General features: G+C 64.4%; 1 protein-coding gene across 4 annotated transcripts in view; it reads left to right on the top strand.

The window, feature by feature from the left end:
• Positions 1-21,281, top strand: part of NFIC (nuclear factor I C) — a 40,536-nt gene that overhangs the window by 2,423 nt on the left and 16,832 nt on the right. The window contains exons 1-2 of one of the 4 annotated variants that reach the window (XM_017837052.1): positions 168-352; positions 16,808-17,339. In XM_017837052.1, coding sequence (XP_017692541.1) covers positions 323-352; positions 16,808-17,339 — 562 coding nt within the window. In that variant the 5' untranslated portion in view covers positions 168-322. Of the gene's footprint in view, positions 1-167; positions 353-16,807; positions 17,340-21,281 lie in introns of those variants that run through there. The other 3 variants (XM_017837055.1, XM_017837054.1, XM_017837053.1) reach the window with 3 other exon arrangements.

Below are 21,281 nucleotides of genomic sequence, written 5' to 3'. Positions count from 1 at the left end.
CCCAAACAAACAACAACAACAACAAAAAAGCGCTTTATTTTTTTAAAGGGGGGGGATTTCGCTTTTTATTTTTAATTTTTTTAATTTTTTTTTTTTTTTTTGCGGGGGGTGGAAGTTGGAATCTTTTTATTTCCTCCTCGGCCCCCCCTCCCGCGGGGCCGCCCCCCCCTGCCCGGCTGCCCCCCCCCGGGCCCCGCAGAGCCGCTCCGGAGGAGAGAGAGAGAAAAAACGCCCGGACTGCTCCAGCCTCCGAAATGACTCAGTAACTTTTACGCCTCGAGTCTCAGCCCTGCAATTAGGCACTTTCCCAGCACGGCTCGGGATGTATTCGTCTCCTCTCTGCCTGACCCAGGTAACCGGGACCCCCCCGCGTCCCCCCCCCCCAAATTTGCCTCTTTCGCCGCAACGGACTTTACAGTTGCAATGCAAAAAAAATTAGAAAAAAATAAGAAAAAGCAAGAAAAAGCAACAACCCCCCCCATAAAAATAATCATAACAGGGAAAGGCGGGCTGGGGCCGTGCAGGGCTGCTCAGAGGAGCTGCGTTTCCCTCTTGCCCACCCCCCCCTCCCCCATCGCCTTTTGTAGGGTTTTTTTTTGGGTGTTTCTGGTGCTTTTGGGGGTTTTTCAGCCTTCACTTTCACTTGGGGCGTGGGGGGGGGTTGGAAGGTTGCGTTGTGGTTTGGGTTTTATTTTTTGTTTGCCGTGCTCAGAGGTGGGTGGTGCGGGGAAGCCGCCGGCTCTGGGGGTGCAGGGGGGGCATTGTGGGGTGCGGGGGGTCCTCGGTGGGTTCGGGGCGGCTCGGGCGGGACTTGGCACTGCGGGTTCGGCCTCGGCCGTGCTGCCTCTTGCGTAGCGTGAAACTTTTTCCTTCCCTCCCTCCAGCCTGACTGCACATGGTGGGGTGCAAGGGGTGGGGGGGCACAGGCTTTTTCTTCCAAATCCTCTGAGTTTGGGGCAATTTGCACCCGTCCGCGCCGCGCCGGCGGGCGAGAGGGCAGGAGGGGTCGTGCATGACAGGATATGGGGGGCACCCCTTCAGCCTCGGAGGCGAGGGGGCGATGCCAGTCCCCACCTGCGTGTCGGGGTGTGGAGGGGCAGCCCTGAGCCGTGGTGGGGACGCTGGTGTCACCCCAGGCCACGCCAGCACGGTCCGGTGGCACGCGGCAGGGCGGCCGTGCCAGGGCCCACGGTGCAGGCGAGCGGGGCGGCCCCGAAATCTCCCCCCAACAGCCGGTGTGGCCGCAGGGGGGAGATTCAGGGACCCCCCCGCCTTGCCCACAGCACGACCACTGCGGCTCTGCCTTTGCTCTGTGCTTATTGATCGCTGATATTTATTTAATTATTGAGCAGCTTTCCCCGGCTCGTAACCTCTTCCCTGCTGGCAGCAGCCGCTGCCCGCTCCGAGCCCGGCCTCGTGCTGCACCCCACGAGGGCTCTGCTCCGGGGGGTGTGCTGCTGTGGGACCTCCCTGCCTGTGCCCAGGGTTCTCCTGCCAGACCTCATCCCTTGGGCTGGAGCTGCAGGCGGGCTCTGGCTCCACCTCGGAGGCTTGGGCTCAGCTGCCTGTGGGGGTTTGTGGGGGTCCCCTCGTGGCACCTGTGTGGTGTGGGGGGCAGTGTGGGGGCCTGGCCTTGGCTCTCCCCGCGTGCAGCGTGAGGCTGGTGGGGGCACAGGCAGGGACATGGGTGGGCAGCGCTGGGGCTGCTCAGATGACCCTGAGGATGGTGCTCCCTGTTGTGTGGTTGACTTGACGAGGGTCACACCTCAATCTGGCTTTTTTTCGTCTCTCTTTCTTTCTTTTTTTCTTTCTATTTTTTCTTTTTCTTTTTATTTCCTTTTCTCTTTTTCTTTTCCTCTTTTAATTTTTTCTTTTTATTTTCTTTCTTTTTTTCCCTTTTTCTTTCCATTTTTAATTTTTTTCCTTTCTTTTTTTTTTTCTTCTTTCTTTCTTGTTTTTTTTTTCCTTCTTTCTTTTTCTTTTTTATCCTTTATTCTTTTTTTCTTTTTCATTCTTTTTTTCTTTCTTTCCCTTTCCATCCCTCCACTCCCACCTTGACTCCATCCACCCTTCCTAGTCTCCAGCTGGTGCTGGGTTGGCAGTGCCTGTTGTTGCCAGCTCACAGTGCTGGTGTGATGTGGGAAGCTGTGTGGTTGCTGGCCTGGCTGGGACTGGCAGGAGCCCTTCTCCTCACAAACCTGTGCTGTTCCCAGCGCTTCTCCCGGCCGACGGCAGGGAGCTGGTTTATCCTCCATGGATCCTCTGCTCCGCTGCCTTGGCACGGGGAAGGCTCCGATGTCCTCCCTCTTGCCCTGGCATAGCCTCAGCTCCCAGCCCGGCTCAGATGGGACCAGACCTCGTCCCCCAGTGCCAGCCCAGCCATTCCCGTTCCCGTTCCCATTCCCATCCCACCCGCGTGGCGGGCAGGCTCGCCCGGGCTCGGGAGCTGCGGATGGTGATGTGGATACATTGGAACGTGAGCGGGAGCCGCCCTGCCTTAGCCTTTGTGCATCTCCCCACCGCCACCACCGCCGGCCCCTTGGGCCCAGCACGGCCGCAGGGACCCCGGCGTCCCCTTAGGCAGCCGTCCTGCCCAGCCGGAGCAGGTCCAAGCTGGAGAGCCCGGTGGCACCGAAATAGCCCTGGCCAAGGCATCGCCCGTGACACGCTCCTGGCTGCAGCCTCGGCTGAGTCTCCCGGCAGGCAAGAGGGTGGCTTTGTGCCCTCCCCGGCTCAGTGTCTCTGCTAGGACACTTCCTCTCACTTCCCCGGCTCACCTCTATCCCCCCTCAGGGACAGGCCGGGAAGTCAAGAGGGAGCTGCCTGGATTAGCAGGGAAGCAGCACCGGAACCGCCGCCACGCACGAGGCCTCACCCTGCCCACGGGGAAGCAGGGGGGGGAGTCCGGCTGCCAGGGCTCCAAAATAACCCTGGAGCTGAGCACCTGCCAGGGACCCGCACGTGTGTCCCCAGGGAGCTGCTGCTGAGGAGCCCAAGGGATTTCCAGAGTCGTAACAGTTATCCCTGCCTCCTGGATCTGCAACAGTGGGAGATTTGGGATGCTCTTGTAGAGGGGGAAATGTGCAAATTTTGTGACTGGTGATGCTCTTACAAACCCCTGGCTCGTGCCTGGCACCCACAGTGTGCCTTGAGACCCCCACCCTGGTACCCACAGGATGGGAACGAGGTGAGATGGGCACCAGCCTCCGAGGCAGATGGAATGGCGGGAGCTGTGCATCCTGCTGGGGTCTGGCCAGAGACCCTCTCCCCTCTCCCAGATCCCATGCAGGGGGTGCAGAGGCTGATTTTGGGATGGCAGAGGTGATGCACCCAACCGAGAGCTGGCAGCCAGGCGCAGACCCCCATGTGTGTTATTGGGAGCCACCCCTCAGTGGCTCCCAATCCCAATCCAAGCTAAGCTGGCCTGGCACAGACCTCCGTACCAGCAAACGGGCACAGCGTTGGGCCCAGGGGACAGAGCTGGGCTGCCAGAGGCATTGTGGCCACGTGGCGTGGTCACAGCCACATCTCCAGGGATCCAAGGGGATCCCACCTCTCCCCAGCCACTGCCGGGCTCCCCACATCACCTGGCTGCCACCTCTGCTGTGGGCATGTGGCTGGAGCAGGGAGCTGCCCGCTGGGTACACCTCATCGGGCATCCTTTGGCAAAACCCCTTCCCAGAATTGCTGGGGCTTTTCAGTGCCGGTGTTCACCCCCTGCACCAGTAGCTCTGGCGAACTGGTTTCCAGCCGGGAGCTCAGATCGGCTGCCAAAGGATGGGAGCAGCAAGCCGGGCACGGCGGGGGAAGAGAGGGAAGGTTGCAACACACTTTCAATTCTCCCATCTGCTGAGTATTGTTTGGGAAAAACAATGAGGCCGTTCTTTAAACGCAACCTTCGGGAGATCCTCGCTTTCCCCGCGGCGCCCGCCGTGCCCGCCTGCCCCGGCGAGCCCTGCCCCGCCACTCGCTGCTTCTGCCTGATCCCGTCTTAAATCCTCGCCCAGGAAAAACAGATCCTGTTTACAGTGAGGTTTACGAGGCCGGATCGGAGGGCTGGAATGGGGGGGCGGGTGGGATAAGCCCAGCTGCACGAGGGGCTGGTGGCCGGCGCTCACGCTGGGCTGCTCTCCCCCACATCACCTTGAACTTGGCTGGGGCCTCGCGCAGTAAATCAGCCGCCCTTCTCTGAGGTGCCCGCCGATTCCTCCCCTTCCTGGGCAGCTCTGCCCTGCCCACGGTTCCCTCCCTGACTGTGGTTGAGGTCCCTCATGCCCGTGGTTCGCTCCGTGCCGGGGCAGGGAGCGATCCCGCCGCGTGCCCGGCGCTGCGGGCGCGTGCGCGCCTTTGCAGCTTTGCTGAACAAAGCCCAGCTGCCAGGGCCCAGCGTGCTGCCCGGAGCTCTTGGAGCAACTGGGAATAGCTCCCTTTGGTGCTTTTCTATTCCCCTGAGCCTGGGTGGGCTGGGGGTGGGTGCTGGGAGCTGTAGCCTGATCCTGTTTTGACCTGGCGGTTTCCCCCCCGTTGCAGGGGTGGCTGCGGCATGGCCGGGGTGGCCGGGGCAGTGCTGGCGTGGCAAGGCTCGGTGGCAGAGGAGCCGTGGCGAGGGCCAGCCCAGCCGGACATGCTCTCCTTATCCAGGCACAGCAAAGAGCGGGAAAGGCGGCTCTCGCAGGAGCTCTGGGCAGCCCTGGCACAGGGAGCTCGAGAGCCCGGGGTGAACTGCCACGGTGGCACCGAGGGATCCATCCTGACCCAGGGCTGTGCACAGCAGGGAGGGCCTGGACGGGGGTTTGGTACTCACAGGGAAAGGGGGGAACAGTGTCTCCCACCTTTGGGGGTGGTGGAGGCAGGTCCCTGCAAGGCAGGGCTCTCTGGGAATGACCACAGGGACAAGGACAACTTGCCCTGTCTGCTCGCCAGCTTTCTTTGCCCAGTGCTGCCTATGCCAGCCGTCCCTTTGCCTGGCCCCTGGACACTTCCCTGCACCCCAAGGGATGCCCATTGTCTCCCCACACCATGACTCCTGTTGTGCCTGCACCTGTCCTAGGGACAAGGCAAGCCCCTGGTGGCAGGGATGGGGATGGTGGCAAAGATGGGGATGGGCAGGGATGGGGAGCGTCCCCAGGGTCCCACACTGGAGGGCAAGAAGGAGAGGTGTGGGGGAGGTACAGTCCCTCCCTGTGAGCCTGGCACGTTTCCTGCCACCCCCGGCCGTGCTGTGGCTCCTCTGCACAGGGGTGGCAGTGCCAGCTCTGAGCACCTCCAGGGGGGCTGACTGCTTGTGGGAGGTGGGGGGGGACACTCCTGTCCCCCTCAGTCCTTTCACCCAAACTGGGAAGTGTAGGCAGGGTCCTGGGGTGGCAGGGATTTGCTCCTTGGGGACCCATGGGGAGAGGATTTCTCCTGCAGCACCTTGGGGTGTGCCGGGCAGGTTGGGGCAGGGTGGTGAAGGCGATGGGAGCAGCGAGGGCATCAGTGGGTGCTGAGCTCTGCCAGAGTCATGTGGCATCACTGGTGACGTCCCCACAGCACGGCTGGGAACCAAGTCTGAGAAGGGCACAGCCTCATGGCGGCCAAACCCATGTAGGTTTTGGGTACCAAAGTGCTTTTGGATGCACCAAATCGGCACAGGCAAGAGCCTGAGCTCGGCCTCCCTCTCCCTGCCCTGGCAGCTGGGCACCGTGAGACCTCACCCTGGAGGAGGGGACGGCGTAGACCCCTGGGACGTGCCAGCTGCAGGGAGGGGATGCACAGGGTCCCCACGGGCATCCCGGGGCCTGGCTCACACACAGGCGGGTGGCTGGGCTCACCATCCGTCACGTCGGCCCTGGGCAGGCATCCCCCGCGGCCGGGCGCGCTGTGCCAGCTTGGCCGGGGCCCAACACCCTGCGCCGGCCGCCAAGGCCCGGAGCTTCCCAAGTCCTGGAGAGGAGCTGGGAAAGGATCCCGCGGCTCAGGTGCGGCAGCGCTCACGCGCCGGGGGACCTGGGGCTGGCCCCTGCCAAGGATTGATTTCTTGGTTAACTCGCCACTGCTGTAAAAGCGCATTAATCCTCCTTCCCCGGCCAGCAGCCAGCGCTGAACAGCATTTTGGGCGAAATCCCCGGGTCTGGGCTCTGGGCTGCCTGCCGTGGGCATCGCCCTCCCCGCCACCACCAGCGCTCCGGCAGCGCTGCCTGGCACGGGAACACCAGGATCCAGCCCTTCTGCTGACCCCTCTTCTCTGGGAGCTCGTTCAAGTCTGTAGCCAGGTGGATTTTTTTAAAACCTGGGGGTTTTATCTTGTTTTTTAAGAAGGCTTTCGCTCTCCTTGCAAAGGGCCCCTGCATTCCCTTCACGGGGAAACGGTATTTGACCGGCTGTTGTCCAAAAAAAACCCCCAACATGTTTCTGATCACGAAAAACCAAGAAATATTTTTGCTTTCAAAGGAAAAAAAAAAAAACAACCCCATGAGAGAGAAATGTTGATTTTCCACCCAGACATTTCCCCTTTCCCCAAACCAGCCCCGAAACGAGAGGCACCTCTGCTCCCTCCTCACCCCAGGACACCATCCTGGGGGCACAGTCCCACTGGAGACAGTGTGGATGTCACCCAGGGCTCATCCGGGCGCCGGCAGCGAGGGTGGTGGCACGGCCAAGTGTGTGTCCCCCCTCTCTGCTCAGACCCCGTTTTCCAGCTGTTCCCACCCTATGCAGGCACGTGGGGCCGCCGGGAGGACGGCGAGCGCCGGTGACCCGCTGGCCGTCCCCGGGGAGCCACCCATCAGTGTGCTGCAGAGCCCCCGCCGCCAGCCCGCCGAGCCCCGCCGTGACAGGCGACGAGGCCGCCCGGTCCCACGGTTGCCTGGCGGGAGCTGTGATGTGCCGGATCCTGCACCCCCTCCCGCCGTCCCCTGGCTGCTGCCCAGCGATTTGGGAAAGCGAGACGGCGCGGGCTGAAATGTGACCCCCGCCACGCTGCGCCGCAAAATCTCCTTTAGTAACCTGTGCGCCAGGACAGCGAGAGCGCGGCGTGAATACCAATGAGGGGAAAAGTGCCGAGTAAAGGGTTTTTGATGGAAATGGCATTGCATGAGAAAGGGAGCCGGGAGCGAGCGGGGCGGGAGCGCGCCCCGAGCCCGCGCCTGCCTTCCGCGGGCACAGCGGGGTGGGAAGGCTGAGCGGGGCAGGGTCGTGCCACCCCGGCGAGCAGGAGGGCAGGGGGGTGGGCGCGATGGAGCGGAGGGCTCTGTGAAGCAGCGGTTGAAAGGGGCACGTGGCAGGGGGTTGCCACGGGCAGCGTGGCCGCGGGGGCCGGGGCGCTCACTCCCCGTGGCACAGCGTGGCCCTGTGGCCGCAGGGAACGGCTCCCGGTCCCCCGGCGCAGCGCGCCGCTGATCAAAGGCGCAGGCGGGGAGGGAGCGGGCCTGTGTGAGCAGCGCCCTGGCCCCGCGCCACCCCACCTTCCCGCTCCGCTCCCCCGGGAGTTTGTTAAACAAATTTCTCTAATTGCACAAGCCAAGGAGTTTGTTGGAGAAAAAAGCCGGGGAAATTCCCCTCCCCTGGGCCACCCCTTCCCCGCTCCCCCCGGGGCAGCCGGTGCGGAGCGAGCAGGTCCTCCCCGCGACCCCCGGCTCTGCGGGAGGCTGCGACCCCGGCGCCTGCGGGGAGCAGCTGCGGGGTGTCCTCAAGTCACCTCTGCCTACTCGGGGACGTCCCCTGCTCGACCTCCTCGCAGCCGGGTCACCCGCATTCCCTCTCGTCCAGCCCCTGGGGTCAGACCCTGTCACCTAACGCGGTGACACCCAGCACCGCCGTCTGCCCCTCCCGGCTGGCGTTCTCCATCGCTTGGCTGAGCACCCCTGGAAACGGCCTTTGTGAGCCTCCCGTGGGCAGCCCCTGACACCGAATCCCGTCGGATTAGCGAACGTACAGGATAAAAGCCTCGGCTTGGCGGCAGCTCTGTGCCGGGTGGGGGCTGTGGCGGTGGCCCTGCCAAGAAAGGAGGATGCACGGCCGGGTCCTGCCCCGGCTCCCACTGAGGTCATGGCTATAGATAGCCCGGGAGGGCGCAGGGCCGAGGGCAGGACCCGCGCGCCCTTGCCAGCTCCACCGGCAGCCCTGTGGGCACCTACTGCCCTGACGGAGGCACTGCCAGGGCTCTGAGGGTTTCTGGGGAGGGGGTTGGCTGCGCCAGCCACTGGCCATCACCAGGTGACGATGTGGTGCTGCAGGGTGTGACCCTACACCTGCAGGGATGCTCAGCCCCAGCAAGTGGCCTAGTGCCACCACCCCCTCTCCATCCTCCGTGACGAGGGGTCCTGCAGCCCCAGCCAATGCGGTGGCCCGGGGTGGCTTTTGCTGTTGCTTCCCATCATGTTTCCTTCTTCCACTGCTCCCAAGCAAAGGCCAGGCTGAGGCATCCCTGCCCCCAGGGTGCACCCATGGGTGCAAAGCTGCTGAGTCGAGGAGTGCGGGGCCAGAGTTTGCCCCCTCCAGACACCCACTCTGGGTGCAGCTCAGCTCCCCACAAAGCCAAGCACATGCCCAGGGTGCCCCGCCAGCCCCACGGGGCCCTGGAGCGCCGGGGTGGCTGGGGAAGGCATTGTTGATGAGGGCACTAAAAATAGAGTAGGGACTGGGATCTTAATGGGACTTTGTGGGAAACCTGGAAACATTTTCTCATCCCCGTAAATGAGTCCAGATGCATTAACGATGACTGCATCGCATCCTGAGGTACCGCCGGAGGGAACCGGGACGCGCTCGCAGCTTCCTCGCCTTGCGGTGGGGGATTGGTTGGAGAGGGGAGTCGCCAACAGCAGCGCCGGGCTGAGCCGTGACCGCCGTGTCCCACGTGGGGACGGGGACAGGGACAGAGGCAGGAGCTGGCTGGCTGGAGCTTGCCTGGCATCACCGTGGTGAGGACCCCAGTCCCTATCCCGGGGTCCCTGTTCCTGGTGCCCGCTGGTGCTCCCAGCTCTACGTGAGGCGGGAAGCGTGGAACGTGCGCGAAGCGTGGTCGTGGCACCACGGCCTAGGGAGCTCAGGGCTCTCTGGAGCTCCCCAGGGCCTGAGGTGGGCAGTGAGGAGAGGTGAGGTGATGCAGGAGGGCCCCCAGATCCCAGGGCCGGTGGTGCTGTCGGCACTGCACCCCCTGGCACCCTGGTGTGCCCTGTGGTGGCATCGAGCTGGTGGCATCCGGCCTGTCGGGGGGTTTCCTTCTGCTCCGCCATGGAGTTGGTGACTGGGGTATTGGCTCCCAGAGTGCCTGGCCCCACTCGGGGACCTTGGACTCCCTCGGGGGATGGCTCGGGGCCAGCCTGGGCAAGTAGCCCAGGGCGGGTGGCTGTTGGAGCCCACGTCACGAGGCAGGTTGGCACGGCCGTCTCCGCGGTATGGCAGTGTCACTTAGCGGTTACAGCGGCGGCCCAGGAGGCAAGGACAGTGTCTCCCTGTGCCTCAGTTTACAGCCAGGTGGGGGTCAGCACCTGGCACAGGAGGGGGGCACCTGCCCCCTGTCCCAACCCAGGGTGCAGAGCCGTTATGTGGGGGACAAGGGGACCGGCCGCAGCCACCAGGCTCCGCGCCGGGCACCGCCAGAGCCCAGCGTTCTGAACAGAGTCCCTTTGTGCAGGTCAGCCCCCACCCACTTCTGCTGCTTGGGAGGCGTCCAAAACCCTCCCGAAATAGGACCCAGCCGGGCTCAGCCTTTGAATCTCCCCAGGAAGGCTCTGCTGAGCTGCCGAAAGCGGATGAACACCCCCCTTCCCCCTGTTAAACCAGTCCCATCCTTCCGCGCCCGGGCTGCAGGACCCAGCCAGGCTCGGTGCTGAACCTCAGGGGACACCCTCATCTCCCTTTGCTCTCTGGGAGAGCCTGTCACCACCCTCGGTTTCCCCATCCCTAAGTGGAGGGTCCTGGCTGGTTGTTCCCAGCCCCTGGGGAGCCAGTGAGGTTCTGGAGCAGAGGCTGAGCCTTTGGCACATCCATGGCACTGCAGAGGCACTGGGGCTGTGAGGGGGCCATGAACTCTTCACTCCCAGGGCCCCGGGGGCAGCCGATCCTCCTGCAAGGTCGCCGACTCCGCGGCAAAAGGCCGGGGCTATTTTTAACTGGTGACTTGCTCCAGGGATGGATTTGCAGCAGGGTGAGCCCCGTGAGCCCATCACACCACTGCCCATCGTGGAGTGCAGAGATACCCCCAGTGCCACCCTGCCATGGACACCTCCGGGCACACCCAGGAGGGAGATGGGGACCTCTCTCTGCACCCCTTTAATGGTGCATGACGGGGGTGAGTTAATCCCCCTCAGAAAGGCCAGGACAGAGCAGGCAGGGCTAAAAATATGTTAGGAGGGAAATAAAACCTCCTGCGTCAGGGGCTAAAGCCAGGCTCAGAGCCCTGGGCTTGGCTGGGGGGGCCCTGGCTGGCCCCAGCTCCCTCCGTGCTGGGGACAGTGCCCCCTCCCCAGATTGAACGTGGTGCTGTCGGCCCTGGTGTCTGTCCTCAGTTTCCCTCTGCACTCCTGAGGGTGCAAACTGCCTCCATCCCTGCTTCATATCCTGGCAGCTCCCAGGCTGGGACCCCAGGATCTGGGATGGGGTCTCAGGCACTGCAGTCCCTGCCATGTGCTGGGAGCAGGGCTGGGGGGCACAGGCCACCCCCAGGGCCCCACACTGACGCAGGGCCGGGTGGAGGAGCTGGCAGTGCCGGGACCTGCTGGCAAAGCCTTTTTTTTTTTTTTTTTCCAGTTCCATAAAACATTTCCCTTCCTTGGAACCCTGGGGAGGTTTCAGCTGGAAAGCCACGTGGCTCTGGTGCTGCTGGCCACGGGATGCTTCCCGGGGTGAGGGGACATCTTCTTGGCCATGGGCTGTGTCCCCTCTGTGCTTCCCCTGTGCTTCTTCCATATCTCTTCCCGGACCCCAGGAGCCACTGTCGCATCCTGCCTGGCAGGTGACAGGTCTCGTTTTCCCTATTTCTGGAAAGGCAGCGCCTCACCCTGGGGGCAGGTGGGGTCAGCCTGGGGAAGCGGCTGAGCCTTTGGCTCCCGAACCCCGAGGGGGATGCTCAGAGACGGCACCTGGGGAAACTGAGGCGCCTGGGGGATCCAAGTGAGTCTGCAGGAAGGCAGCAAGTGGCCCTAGACTCTCCCACCATCAGGTTTCGCTTGCCAACACCCTCTTGGCTCCTCCACCCATCAGTGCTGGCTGTGCTGCTGCTGGGTACCATCCCTGGGGAATCCATACCCCTTCCCCGCACACGGGGCACTCTGCTCCCCAGTTTGGGGTGCGTTCAGCAAACCCAGGGACCGGCAATGCCAGTTGTTGCTGGGGTGGGGGTGCACGGGGGCAGACCAGAGGCGGGGTGCTCGGCGCGGTGTCGGGGCACGTACCGAGCCCCCTCCGGCTCCATCCCACCTGGGCCACCCCCAGCCGCCGTCTGCGGGGCGGGCCGTGCTGGCTGGCGGGGGCCCAGGCGGCGCTGGCACCCGAGCCCGGGGCTGCCAAGAGAGCTGCCTTTCTTCCTGCTGTTTTCCAAAGCAACTGGCAGGTTCTCTGCCGCCGCGGCCTCCCGTGACCCGCGGCCCCGGCGCGCTCCCCGCGCCCCCGCTCGCAGCCGCAGCACCTGCGAGGGCGAGCGCCGGCACCGCTCCCGCCCCGGCACGTCGGCGCGGGCAGGTGGGCACCGGCCCGGCCCCCAGGGGCGGCAGGGACCTGCCTGCTCCAGGGTGGCTAGTGGAGGACCCAGCGGGGCGTTTTTGGGCAGCGCCAGGTGTGGGGAGCCCAGGGCTGCTCAGGGAGGGGTGCAGGGAACGCCGCAGTCCCAAGCGCGTGGTGAGCACCGGGGGCTGTGTGAGCACATCCCCCCACCTGGGCTGGGCCTGAGTGGGGCCGAGTGTCAGGGTGGGAGCCCCTCTCTGCCTTGTCTCTGCTCGCCCTCCCAAGAGCCCAAGGTGGGTACAGCCCACCCACAGCCCCGAGCCATGCATGGATGTTGGCTGGAGGATGCTCTTGGCTCTGTTGGGCAAAAAAAGCTACAAAAAGATCTGGGGAGAGGAGCTGTGGGGAGGTTGCGCTGTGTCCTGCCTTCACCTGTGTGGGGGTGGCAGCCAAGTGCCCTGGGCACTGGGTCTCTGTGCCCCAGCATGGGCTGCAGGAGGGGATTTGCAAGCTGGATCAGCCAGGAGCTGGGGGGGGAACGTGGCTGTGACAGCGTGTTCTGCCCCACGGGCAGCTCTGCCGTGGGGCCAGGTGTGCTCAGGCAAGGCCAGCACAGCTCGTACCTGCCCTGGGAGCTTCAGCTGCCCCCGTGCCCCCTCGCTGCCCCCCCAGTGCAGTGCTGCCACTCTCCTGGGCCAGGGAAGCCGTGTTCCGATGGGAGCAGGCCAGGATTCCTGGCCCCGCCACGCCGGCGAGCAGCAAAAATTATGAATAAGCTCTTGTTAATAAATACTTTATGATGAATCCAAATAGATTTCCTCCTCTGGAGCAATTATTGTAAAATGGGCTCTAATAGGGTGCAGGGCGGCCCCGGGAAGGGCTGGGTGCCTTTCAGGGCCTAAGTGCCTCCTTCCATCCCCTCTAATGAGCACTTCCCAATCATTTGCATCTGTCTCGGCAACAGGTCTCATTACCAGGTTAACTTATTACCCAGAGCCGCTTCGGAGAACAGTTATAAGCAGCTACCGGAGGCTTCACGATCCGTGCCAAGGGCGTCCACGGGCTCCAGCGAGGGAAAAGCAAGTCCCCGCTGAGCCCCTTTCAGATTTTGGGATTTTCAGGATTACCGGAATCTCTGTAGCTGCATTTCCCCCCCCCTCCTCCCCTCCCCGCCGCCGCACCAAGGCTTCCCATGGGGGCACGGCGCCCAGCACACGACTTGCCAGCCCCTGCCCGGGCTCGCCGGGCCGCGGGAAGCAGGACCTGGCAGGAGCGGCGGCCGTGGGAGCCGGCAGCGGTTCGGAGGTGTGTGGCTGCTGGCGGGGAGGCTGAGCATCCTTTCATAAAATAAGCCCTGTGTGGTCCCTGCAGGGCTGGGATGCAGAGAGGTCGTCCCGCGTCGCTCGCTGCCCGCGGTGGGGATGGCATCCCGCTCCTCCCCGCAGCCGGGGCTGTGCTGGTGGGGAGCAAAACCCACGGCCGAGGTGTCTGACCCCTCCCGTCCCCCCTCCTCCTCCTCCTCCACCCCTCGGCCCCCCCGCTCCCCCCCCCTCCCCGCTCTCCCCCGTGAAAACTGCTCGGGAATTTCCTGAGGAAACGTTTTTTTCATTGGAAAATTCAGGCTGTTTCACTGAGCCCGACCTGTTTGGACAAGGCGCCGGAGCGGAGGATGCTCGGAGGGTGGCCAACCCATGCTGTGGTAACCGAACCCGGTGCTGTGTCCCTGCGTGGCACAGAGCATCCCCCGCGTCCCCAGGGAGGAGGGTCCCCAGGGTGCAGAGCCCCGGTGCTGGCCGAGCCGGTGGCAGGAGCACGGGGAGAGGCAGCGCCTCGGCTGTGCCCATTCCCGCTCCCTGGCGCTGCCAAAACCTGGGCTGCGGAGGAGTTAATCCTCCATGGCATGCCCAGCTCCCCACAGAGCATCTCTCCTTCCCCTCCCCGCCCCACCACAGGACAGAACCGGGCTTGACCCGTGCCTCAGTTTCCCCTCGCAGAACCTGGCACGGGAAGTCAGCGCTCCGGCAGCCCCTGGAAGGGGGGTGCAGGGGGGCCCGGAGCGGGGCCGGCAGCACCCGACGCAGGCGTGCTCCTGCCTGGGTTGCAGGGCTTTACAAGCCTGGGCTGGATGAGGCCCAAGCACAGGCTCTGCTGCCAGATTCCCATCCGGAAATGCCCCGGGAGCAGCCTCGTCTGGGGTATTGCAGCACGTCTCTGCTTCCCAGCCCCGCAAAGGAAAAACAGCAGGAGAAACACTTAACCAGCCCTTTGCCGGAGCTCCGGCTGCTGGATGGGGGGAACCCGGTGGGAATCGGGGACTGGGATGGACAGTGCATCCCTTCCTTCCCAAGTGGAGCCAGGATGGCGTGTCCGGCTGAGAGGCTCACTGGCTGCAGAGTGCCGGTGATGCAGGGATGGGGACGGCCCCCAAGTCCTCTAGCGTGTCCCCTTATCCCCCAGCCGCAGCCGTCCCGTGTGGCTGTCCCGGTGCCCCCCGGCCGCCCTCGCCTGCTCTGTTAAAGCGGCTTAACCGCGGCATCGCGGCGCGGGATAAGCCCGGCGGGAGGGAAAGTTGGCGAGGGGCTGATTGGCTTTGGGTGCAGCTCCCGGCCTGCCTTAATCCCGGGGAAGGCGGAGGGGGGGGCTGAGATGGCTTCGGGGGCACCAAGGGTCACAGGGGCTTCTGCACACGGCGGGTTTTTGGGGGGTCTCAGATGCGGGTCCAAATGAGATCTGAACATCCTCAGCACCGTGGCAAGGGGGGGCACCGAAACCAGGGCTCATCCCTGCTGTCCCAAGGCAGGGCACCAAGCACCCTTTGGCCCCTGCAGTGAGCACAAACAGCACCCAAGGGTGCTGCCTTGCCCAACCCGAATAACTTGGTTCCTGCCCTGCTTCCCTGCAGCGGTGCCTGGGGTGGCACTGCCCAGCGGGAGGGCAGGGATGGGGACAATGGCGTGGTGTCCCCCTTGCCCCGTGGCCAGCCCTGCCGCCGCTGCCTGGGGAGGGTGGCGGGGCCAGGGGATGGCAGCAATTTGTCGGGCTCGTCTGAATAACCGGCCACCAAGGAAGATCAGCCGCCCACCGCCCCGGCCAAGTATTGTTTTTGGAACTCACTGCTGCTTTTTTCGGCTCCTGTCTTACTTTTCTTTGACCTTCTTCCCTGATTTAAGACACATGCCCAGCCCTTGCCCAGCTGCACTGAATTAGCGGCTGCTGCTGGGGAGGGAACCGGGAACCAGACCCTGTGACCGCCCCGGGAGCAGCCGGCGGGGACAGGTCCTCCGGGCAGGGACGGGTCCTCCGGGCAAGGACGGGTTCTCCTGGCAGGATGAGTCCCCCAGGCAGGGACGGGTGCCCAGGTCAGGATGGGTCTGCTGGCAGGGCTGAGTCTCCATGGGTCCAACAGGTTCTCTGGTAAGGGAACAGTCCCCCTGTCCCTTGTGGGGTATGGGGGGGGACACCTGTGGGGTCACAGCTCTGGGTCCAGAGAGCGGCTGGCACTCCTCTGTATGATGGGGTCTGTGCTGAGGGGAAGGGTCTGTGCTTGGGGGGACTTTTGGGGGATTAGTGGGGCTGTGCTGGGGGCTGGTGCTGGCAGTTAAAGGGGGCTGTGCTGGGTTCGGAGGACAGTGGAGTCTGTGCTGGGGTGTCTTGCCGGGTCTGTGAGGGGGATGCTGGTCCAGGGTACACCCAGGGCTGTGCCATGGCACTGTGCTGGCCATTGGCAGGGTTTGTGCTGGGGGAGCAGGTTTGGGGTTTCACAGGAGCAGGTTTGTGGTTAATGGGATCTGTGCTGGACTTGGGGATGAGTGGGAATTAGTGGGGTCTGTATGGGGCCAGTGCTGCAGGGAGCCTGCTTCGTGGAGGGGACACCCTTCCTCCCGGGCAGGGTCGCCCTGGGACACGGCTGCTTCAGCCGGGAAATGGCATCACTGCTCTGGGATTAGTGGGGTCAGCCACCGGCCCCGTCCCACTGCCAGGGCTCTGTCCTCTCCCAGCTCCTGCCCGCAGCCACCTCCTGATCCCGGAGCAACGCCTGCCCTTGGCACCCTCCCTACTGAGAGGGTGACCCAAACCCGGGCACGGCCCTGCTAACCAGGGCTGTGGCACAGCAGTGGCAGTTGTCACCAGCCACCACCTGCCCAGCCCTGGCACCCTGTGGCAGACTCTAGGTGGGCTCCTTCCTCCTCCTCCTCCTCTTCACCATCATGAGGGACCCCGAGGGTAAATCCTGCCCTCGAGGACCATCTTGGTACCGCCCTGGCCACGCACGGGGATGCTCAACCCTCTCCCTGCTGCTTTCCAAGCTGTGCCGCTTCTCCCCAGGAAGGCTCCCAACACCTTTCCATCCTGTGGGGGTGTTGTGAGCCTGCCCCCAGCCAGGAAGCACTGATTTTTTCCAAGCTGGAAAAAAGAAAAAAAAAATGGGATGCGGGAAGGAGGGGCCAGGGAGGGGGATGCATTTTCCTTGTTTTCTTTTTGGGGCCGGACTCATCCAGCAGCGCTCGCCAAATGGAAAAAGGCAGTCAGAGCACGCCTTGTGCGCCGGGCCGGGCGCCAGCCGCCGGTCTGGCTGCAACTGGGGCAAACTGGGGGAGTTTCCCGCTGGTCCAGAGGGAGTGGAGAGGTCCAAGGCGCCCAGAGCTCGAGCGGGAGCTCCCGGCATGCTGGGGGTGTGGGGGACCCGGCGCTGGGGTGTTGCGGACTGGCAGCGCCTGACGCTGGCACAGCGGCTCCGGTGGGCACGATGTCAGGTGGGATTTCAGGAGGGATTTCTGCGCCTGGGGGGAGCAGATCCCAGCACGTGGGGCTGGGAAGGGGCACGGGTCCAGGTGCTGCCAAGATGGCAAACCTTGTGCAGGTGCCTGTCCCTCCGCGGCACCACCGGCTCCAGTATGGCCCAACCACCCCACGCAGGTTGTTGGTGGGAGAATTGCAGGCGGTGGGATTTATGGGAGTCTCCTGGGACAGGGACAACCCTGCTGTGTGGTGAGGGGGTCCCCATCCCTGATGGGCATGTGCCTCTGCCACAGCTTTTCCTCCTGGTTGTGCTGGAATGCAGCCCAGCGGGGATGAGCCTGACAGGTCCCCAGGGCTCCCCAGCCACGCCGGGTGGTTGGGAGAGGTCAACCAGGAGTGACCCCCTGTCCCTCTGCTCCCGCAGGATGAGTTCCACCCCTTCATCGAGGCGCTGCTCCCCCACGTCAGGGCCTTTGCCTACACGTGGTTCAACCTGCAGGCCCGCAAGCGCAAGTACTTCAAGAAGCACGAGAAGAGGATGTCCAAGGAGGAGGAACGCGCCGTCAAGGACGAGCTGCTGGGCGAGAAGCCGGAGGTCAAGCAGAAATGGGCCTCGCGCCTCCTGGCCAAGCTGCGCAAGGACATCCGGCCCGAGTGCCGCGAGGACTTCGTGCTCTCCATCACGGGCAAGAAGCCCTCGTGCTGCGTCCTCTCCAACCCCGACCAGAAGGGCAAGATGCGTCGCATCGACTGCCTGCGCCAGGCCGACAAGGTGTGGCGGCTGGACCTGGTCATGGTCATCCTCTTCAAAGGGATCCCGCTGGAGAGCACCGATGGCGAGCGCCTGGTCAAGTCTGGCCAGTGCACCAACCCCATCCTCTGCGTCCAGCCCCACCACATCAGTGTCTCTGTCAAGGAGCTCGACCTCTACCTGGCGTATTTCGTCCGTGAGAGAGGTGGGTGCTTGTCTACCTGCGGGGCAGAGCCTGGCTGTGCCCTGCCACACCTGATTCCAGCGGGGTTTGATCCAGCTTTCCCTCCCCATCTTTCCCATCCCCGTCTCTGGCCTGGGGACACTGCTCTGGGACATGTTTCCCATTGCAGACTTTGCAGTTCTTCCCTCTCTCCGAACTGCTTTTTGGGTTGGTGCCCCCCACACTGCCCCTCTCCCCCAGACAAGACAGATCCCAGCTGCCCAGGACTGGGAGGAGGCAAAGGTCCCTGAGGATGCTCCTGGCTCTGGGCGTCCCCAGCATGGAGTTTTGGAGGGTTAACCCCACATCCTGCACCTGCCTGAGGGGCTGCCTGTGCCAGAGCAGGTGGGCAGCGTGGGCAGGGAAGGGACAGTCTGTTCCTGGCACATCCCCCGAGAGCTGGAGCTGGGAGGGGTCCAGCAGTGCCCGTTTGCCGTGGGTTGCAGTCCCGACCTGTCAGTGACAGAGCAGGGACGGGGGCAGCAAGACCAACTGGGCAGGGAGCAGTGATAACACTGGTGGGGACAAACCCCAGCAGCTCCTGCTGTGTCCCAGGGGGATGCTGCTCCCCAGACTGGGGGTCCCACAGACTTGATGGGAGAACTGGGCTGGTTTCACTGCAGCAGGGAGGGTCAGATCTGCTCTCGAAGCCTTGTTGATCAAAAGGGGGAAACTGAGGCACAGTGGGCAGGGCAGGGAGCGGGTCCTGGGTTGGGTCCCTGAGCCGTCCAGTTCACGTCATCTTCCGGTGTGCTGGGAGGGGAAGCTCATCAGTAAAAATTTTTTTCTGGGCAGGTTTGCTGTCCCAGGCTGGTGACGTGCTGGCACAGACACCCTGCCAGCAGCTGGGGTCCCCCACAGACCCCGACCCCCTCCCAACGCCCCCGGGTGTGTGAGGAGCCAGGGGAGATGCTGTGATCCCCACGGGTGAGGGCAGGGCTGTTACACGGGGTGGTTCAGAGCCAGGGGGGCTGCAACGTGCAGCCCCAAGGGCCAGTCACAGGGCTCGTGCCCACCCTATGCCCAGGCCAGGCTGCCCAGGTGTGCAGGGACCAGGACATTGGTCCCCTTCTGGCAGCAATCCCCTGCCCATGCCCCCAGCACTGGGTGATGCCCTGCAGCCCCGTGAGCCCATTCCCATCAACAGCACGGCAGGGGGAGTGTGGGGCTGGTGGCTCCTTGCCCAGCATTGGCCAGAGCCCAGGGACAGACAGTGACACCACAGAGGCCACCGTGGTGCCAGCAGTCCCAGCAAAGGGGTGCCAGCGCTGTGAATCATGGTGGGCACAGGCTCTGCCCTGGCTGGCCAGCAGTGGGATATGCTGGGTGTCACTGGGGAAACTGAGGCAGGACGGGCATGTGACACCCCCCTGCTCCCCAGGGGAGGGGCTTGGTGGGACCACCAGCCCCTTATGGCTTTGGGAAAAAGCAGGGCACAGCCTCCAGCGGGGAATAGCCGGGGCCAGATCCTGCCCCAGGGTCCAGGGGGGACCCCAGGTGGATGCAGGGCGGGTACAGATCACATGTGCAGTTGCACACGCGTGTGCAGCCAGGCCCTGGCTGCCCGGCCGTGTTCCCTGGTGTGTGAGCACATGTGAGCACATGTGCTGCCAGCACCACACACCTGTGCCCACGCACAGGGCTCACCTACTCGGGGGCAGGATGGGACCCAATGGGGCCTGGTGCCATTGATTCCCAACAGGGGAACGGTGGGTGCTGTGCTTGGAATGGGGAGCCCAGGGTGCTGCCTGGGGGGCTGTGGGTGCCCTGTGCAGCTGGGCAGAATGTCATGTACTGGCCTGAGACATGGCCATGATGGTCTGAACTGTGATGGGGTACTGGGCTTAACTGGGGTGCTGCTGTTTTGGGAGCACTTCGTACGGGGGACACCCTGTGCTGGCTCAGTGGGAGGTGTAGTGTCACACTGGGCTGGGGTACTCTGGGCTGGGCTGGACTGGGAGCACCCTGACGCTGGACTGGGAGCACCCTGACGCTGGACTGGGAGCCCTGCAGTGGCCGTGCCGACGGCAGGGACCAGGACCCCCGTGGCAGCCGCGATGGGGTCCCGTTACCACCTGGTGTGCCACACTGGGGTGCTGTGCCGGCAGCTTCCCTGGCCATGCCATGGCCAGCTGGTGTCCCCGGGGAGGTGGCTGCCCCTCTGCCACCCCCAGGCCCCCACCAACGACCTTGACCCCGGTGTCTGGGTCTCCAGCAGCCGCAGTCACCTGACTGTCTAATTGGGAACACAGCGGCTGTAAATACTCTCTGATAAGGCCTGGCAGCCTCTCACTTTTGCTGTTAAGGTCGCTCTGGCTCCGGTTAAGGGGGACCAGGATGGGCCAGGAGCGATGGCAGGGGACCTCCAGGGTGCTGCTGGGTGGTGGGTGCTCGGCATGGCCCGGTTCCAGCGCGCAGTGGGCACATTCCATTAGGCTGTGCCTGGCAAGGGGGCCTCTGGCCTCACACCTTGGTGGGGAAACTGAGGCAAGGAGGGATATGGGGGCAGCCACTGCACTGTTGGGGCCCTGCATGGCATGGGCCAGGCTGGGTGACAGCACTCAGGGGGTGCTGGGGATCACTGTGCTATGGCCTTGCAGGCTCACTGGCCTTCTCCCTGCCCACCACGCTGCCTGCTCCCTTCTGCCTGCTCCCTCCTGCCTGCCAGCTCCTGCCTACCTGCTCCTGCCTATCTGCCCATTTCTGACTGCCCATTTCTATCTGCCCCCTCCTGCGTGCCCCCTCCTGCCTGCTCCCTCTCCGACACACTGCCTGCCTGGTCCTGCCTGCCCCCTCCTGCCTGATCCTGCCTGCTTCCTCCTGCCTGCTTCCTCCTGCCTGCTTCCTCCTGCCTGCTTCCTCCTGCCCGCTCCTGCCCCCTCCTGCCTCCACCGCCCTGCCTGCCCGCTCCCCCCCGGCCTCCCGCAGCATCCCCAGCCCCAAAGGGGGGGGTCTCGCCCGCGCAGGGCCCCCCGGCCGGGCAGCCCGGGCTCCCCGCAGCCCCCGCGGCCCCCCGTTATCAGCCCGAGCACGTGCGCCCGCGCTCCCCCGCCCCCGCCGCCCGGTTTTGCCGGTGTCAGCACAATTTCCCAGCCGCTGCTCTGGCAACGCCGGAGAGGGGGGAGGATGGAGGAGCCCCCGGCCCTGCGCTCCCCTCCCGCCGTCTGAGGCATCCTCGGGGGTGCCGAGCGCCCGACCGGCCCACCCGGCCCGATGCCAAGGGCGAGCTCTGCCCCTCGGCTCTCCCCCCCATCCGTCTGCCGGGAAGCGCCGCTCGGATTTCCCTGCCCCTGGATGGGGAAACTGAGGCACGAGCAGTGCCGGGCTGGTGGGAGACCCCATCCCACCCTACTGGCCCCGGGGGTCGCTGTGGGGTGCAGGGGGTACCGGCTACCTGGGTCCACTGCCCAGAGCAGCACCGGCCCCAGCACATCTTGCACCCATCCTGCGCCCAGCGCTGCACCCCCGGCACCTCCAGGCGGGATGGGATCGGGATTGGTGCGGGATAGGAGCAGGGTTTGATGCAAGATGAGTGCTGGATGTGAGCAGAACTCGATGCAGGATGGATGCAGGATGGGAGCAGGGCTGGATGCAGGATGGATGCAGAGTGGGAGCAGGGCTGGATGCAAGATGGGAGCAGGATGGGTGCGGGATGGGTGCGGGGCTGGGTGAGGGCTGGGCTGTGCACACCGCAGTGGGGGAGGGGACGGCGCTGCAGCCCAGAGCTGGGTGTGCAGTGGTGGTGGGGGGGCTGGGGGGGGGCTCGGGGGTCGCTGGTGAAAGTCAAAAGCATTGCAGTAAAATGGTAATCAATCTCCCCAGCCGATGGTGCCAGGACCTTGGGAGCATTACGGAGAGATTCCTTCCAGAAGCTCCTGAAAGCAGCAGCCCGTCTGGGGGGGACGCTGCCCCTCCCCCTGCACC

This window comes from Lepidothrix coronata, unplaced genomic scaffold (assembly GCF_001604755.1).
Source record: "Lepidothrix coronata isolate B3197 unplaced genomic scaffold, Lepidothrix_coronata-1.0 Scaffold290, whole genome shotgun sequence".
Classification (NCBI taxonomy): Eukaryota; Metazoa; Chordata; class Aves; order Passeriformes; family Pipridae; genus Lepidothrix; species Lepidothrix coronata.
The sequence above is the reverse complement of the archived record's forward strand: the minus strand, read 5'-3'. Positions and strand labels throughout refer to the sequence as shown.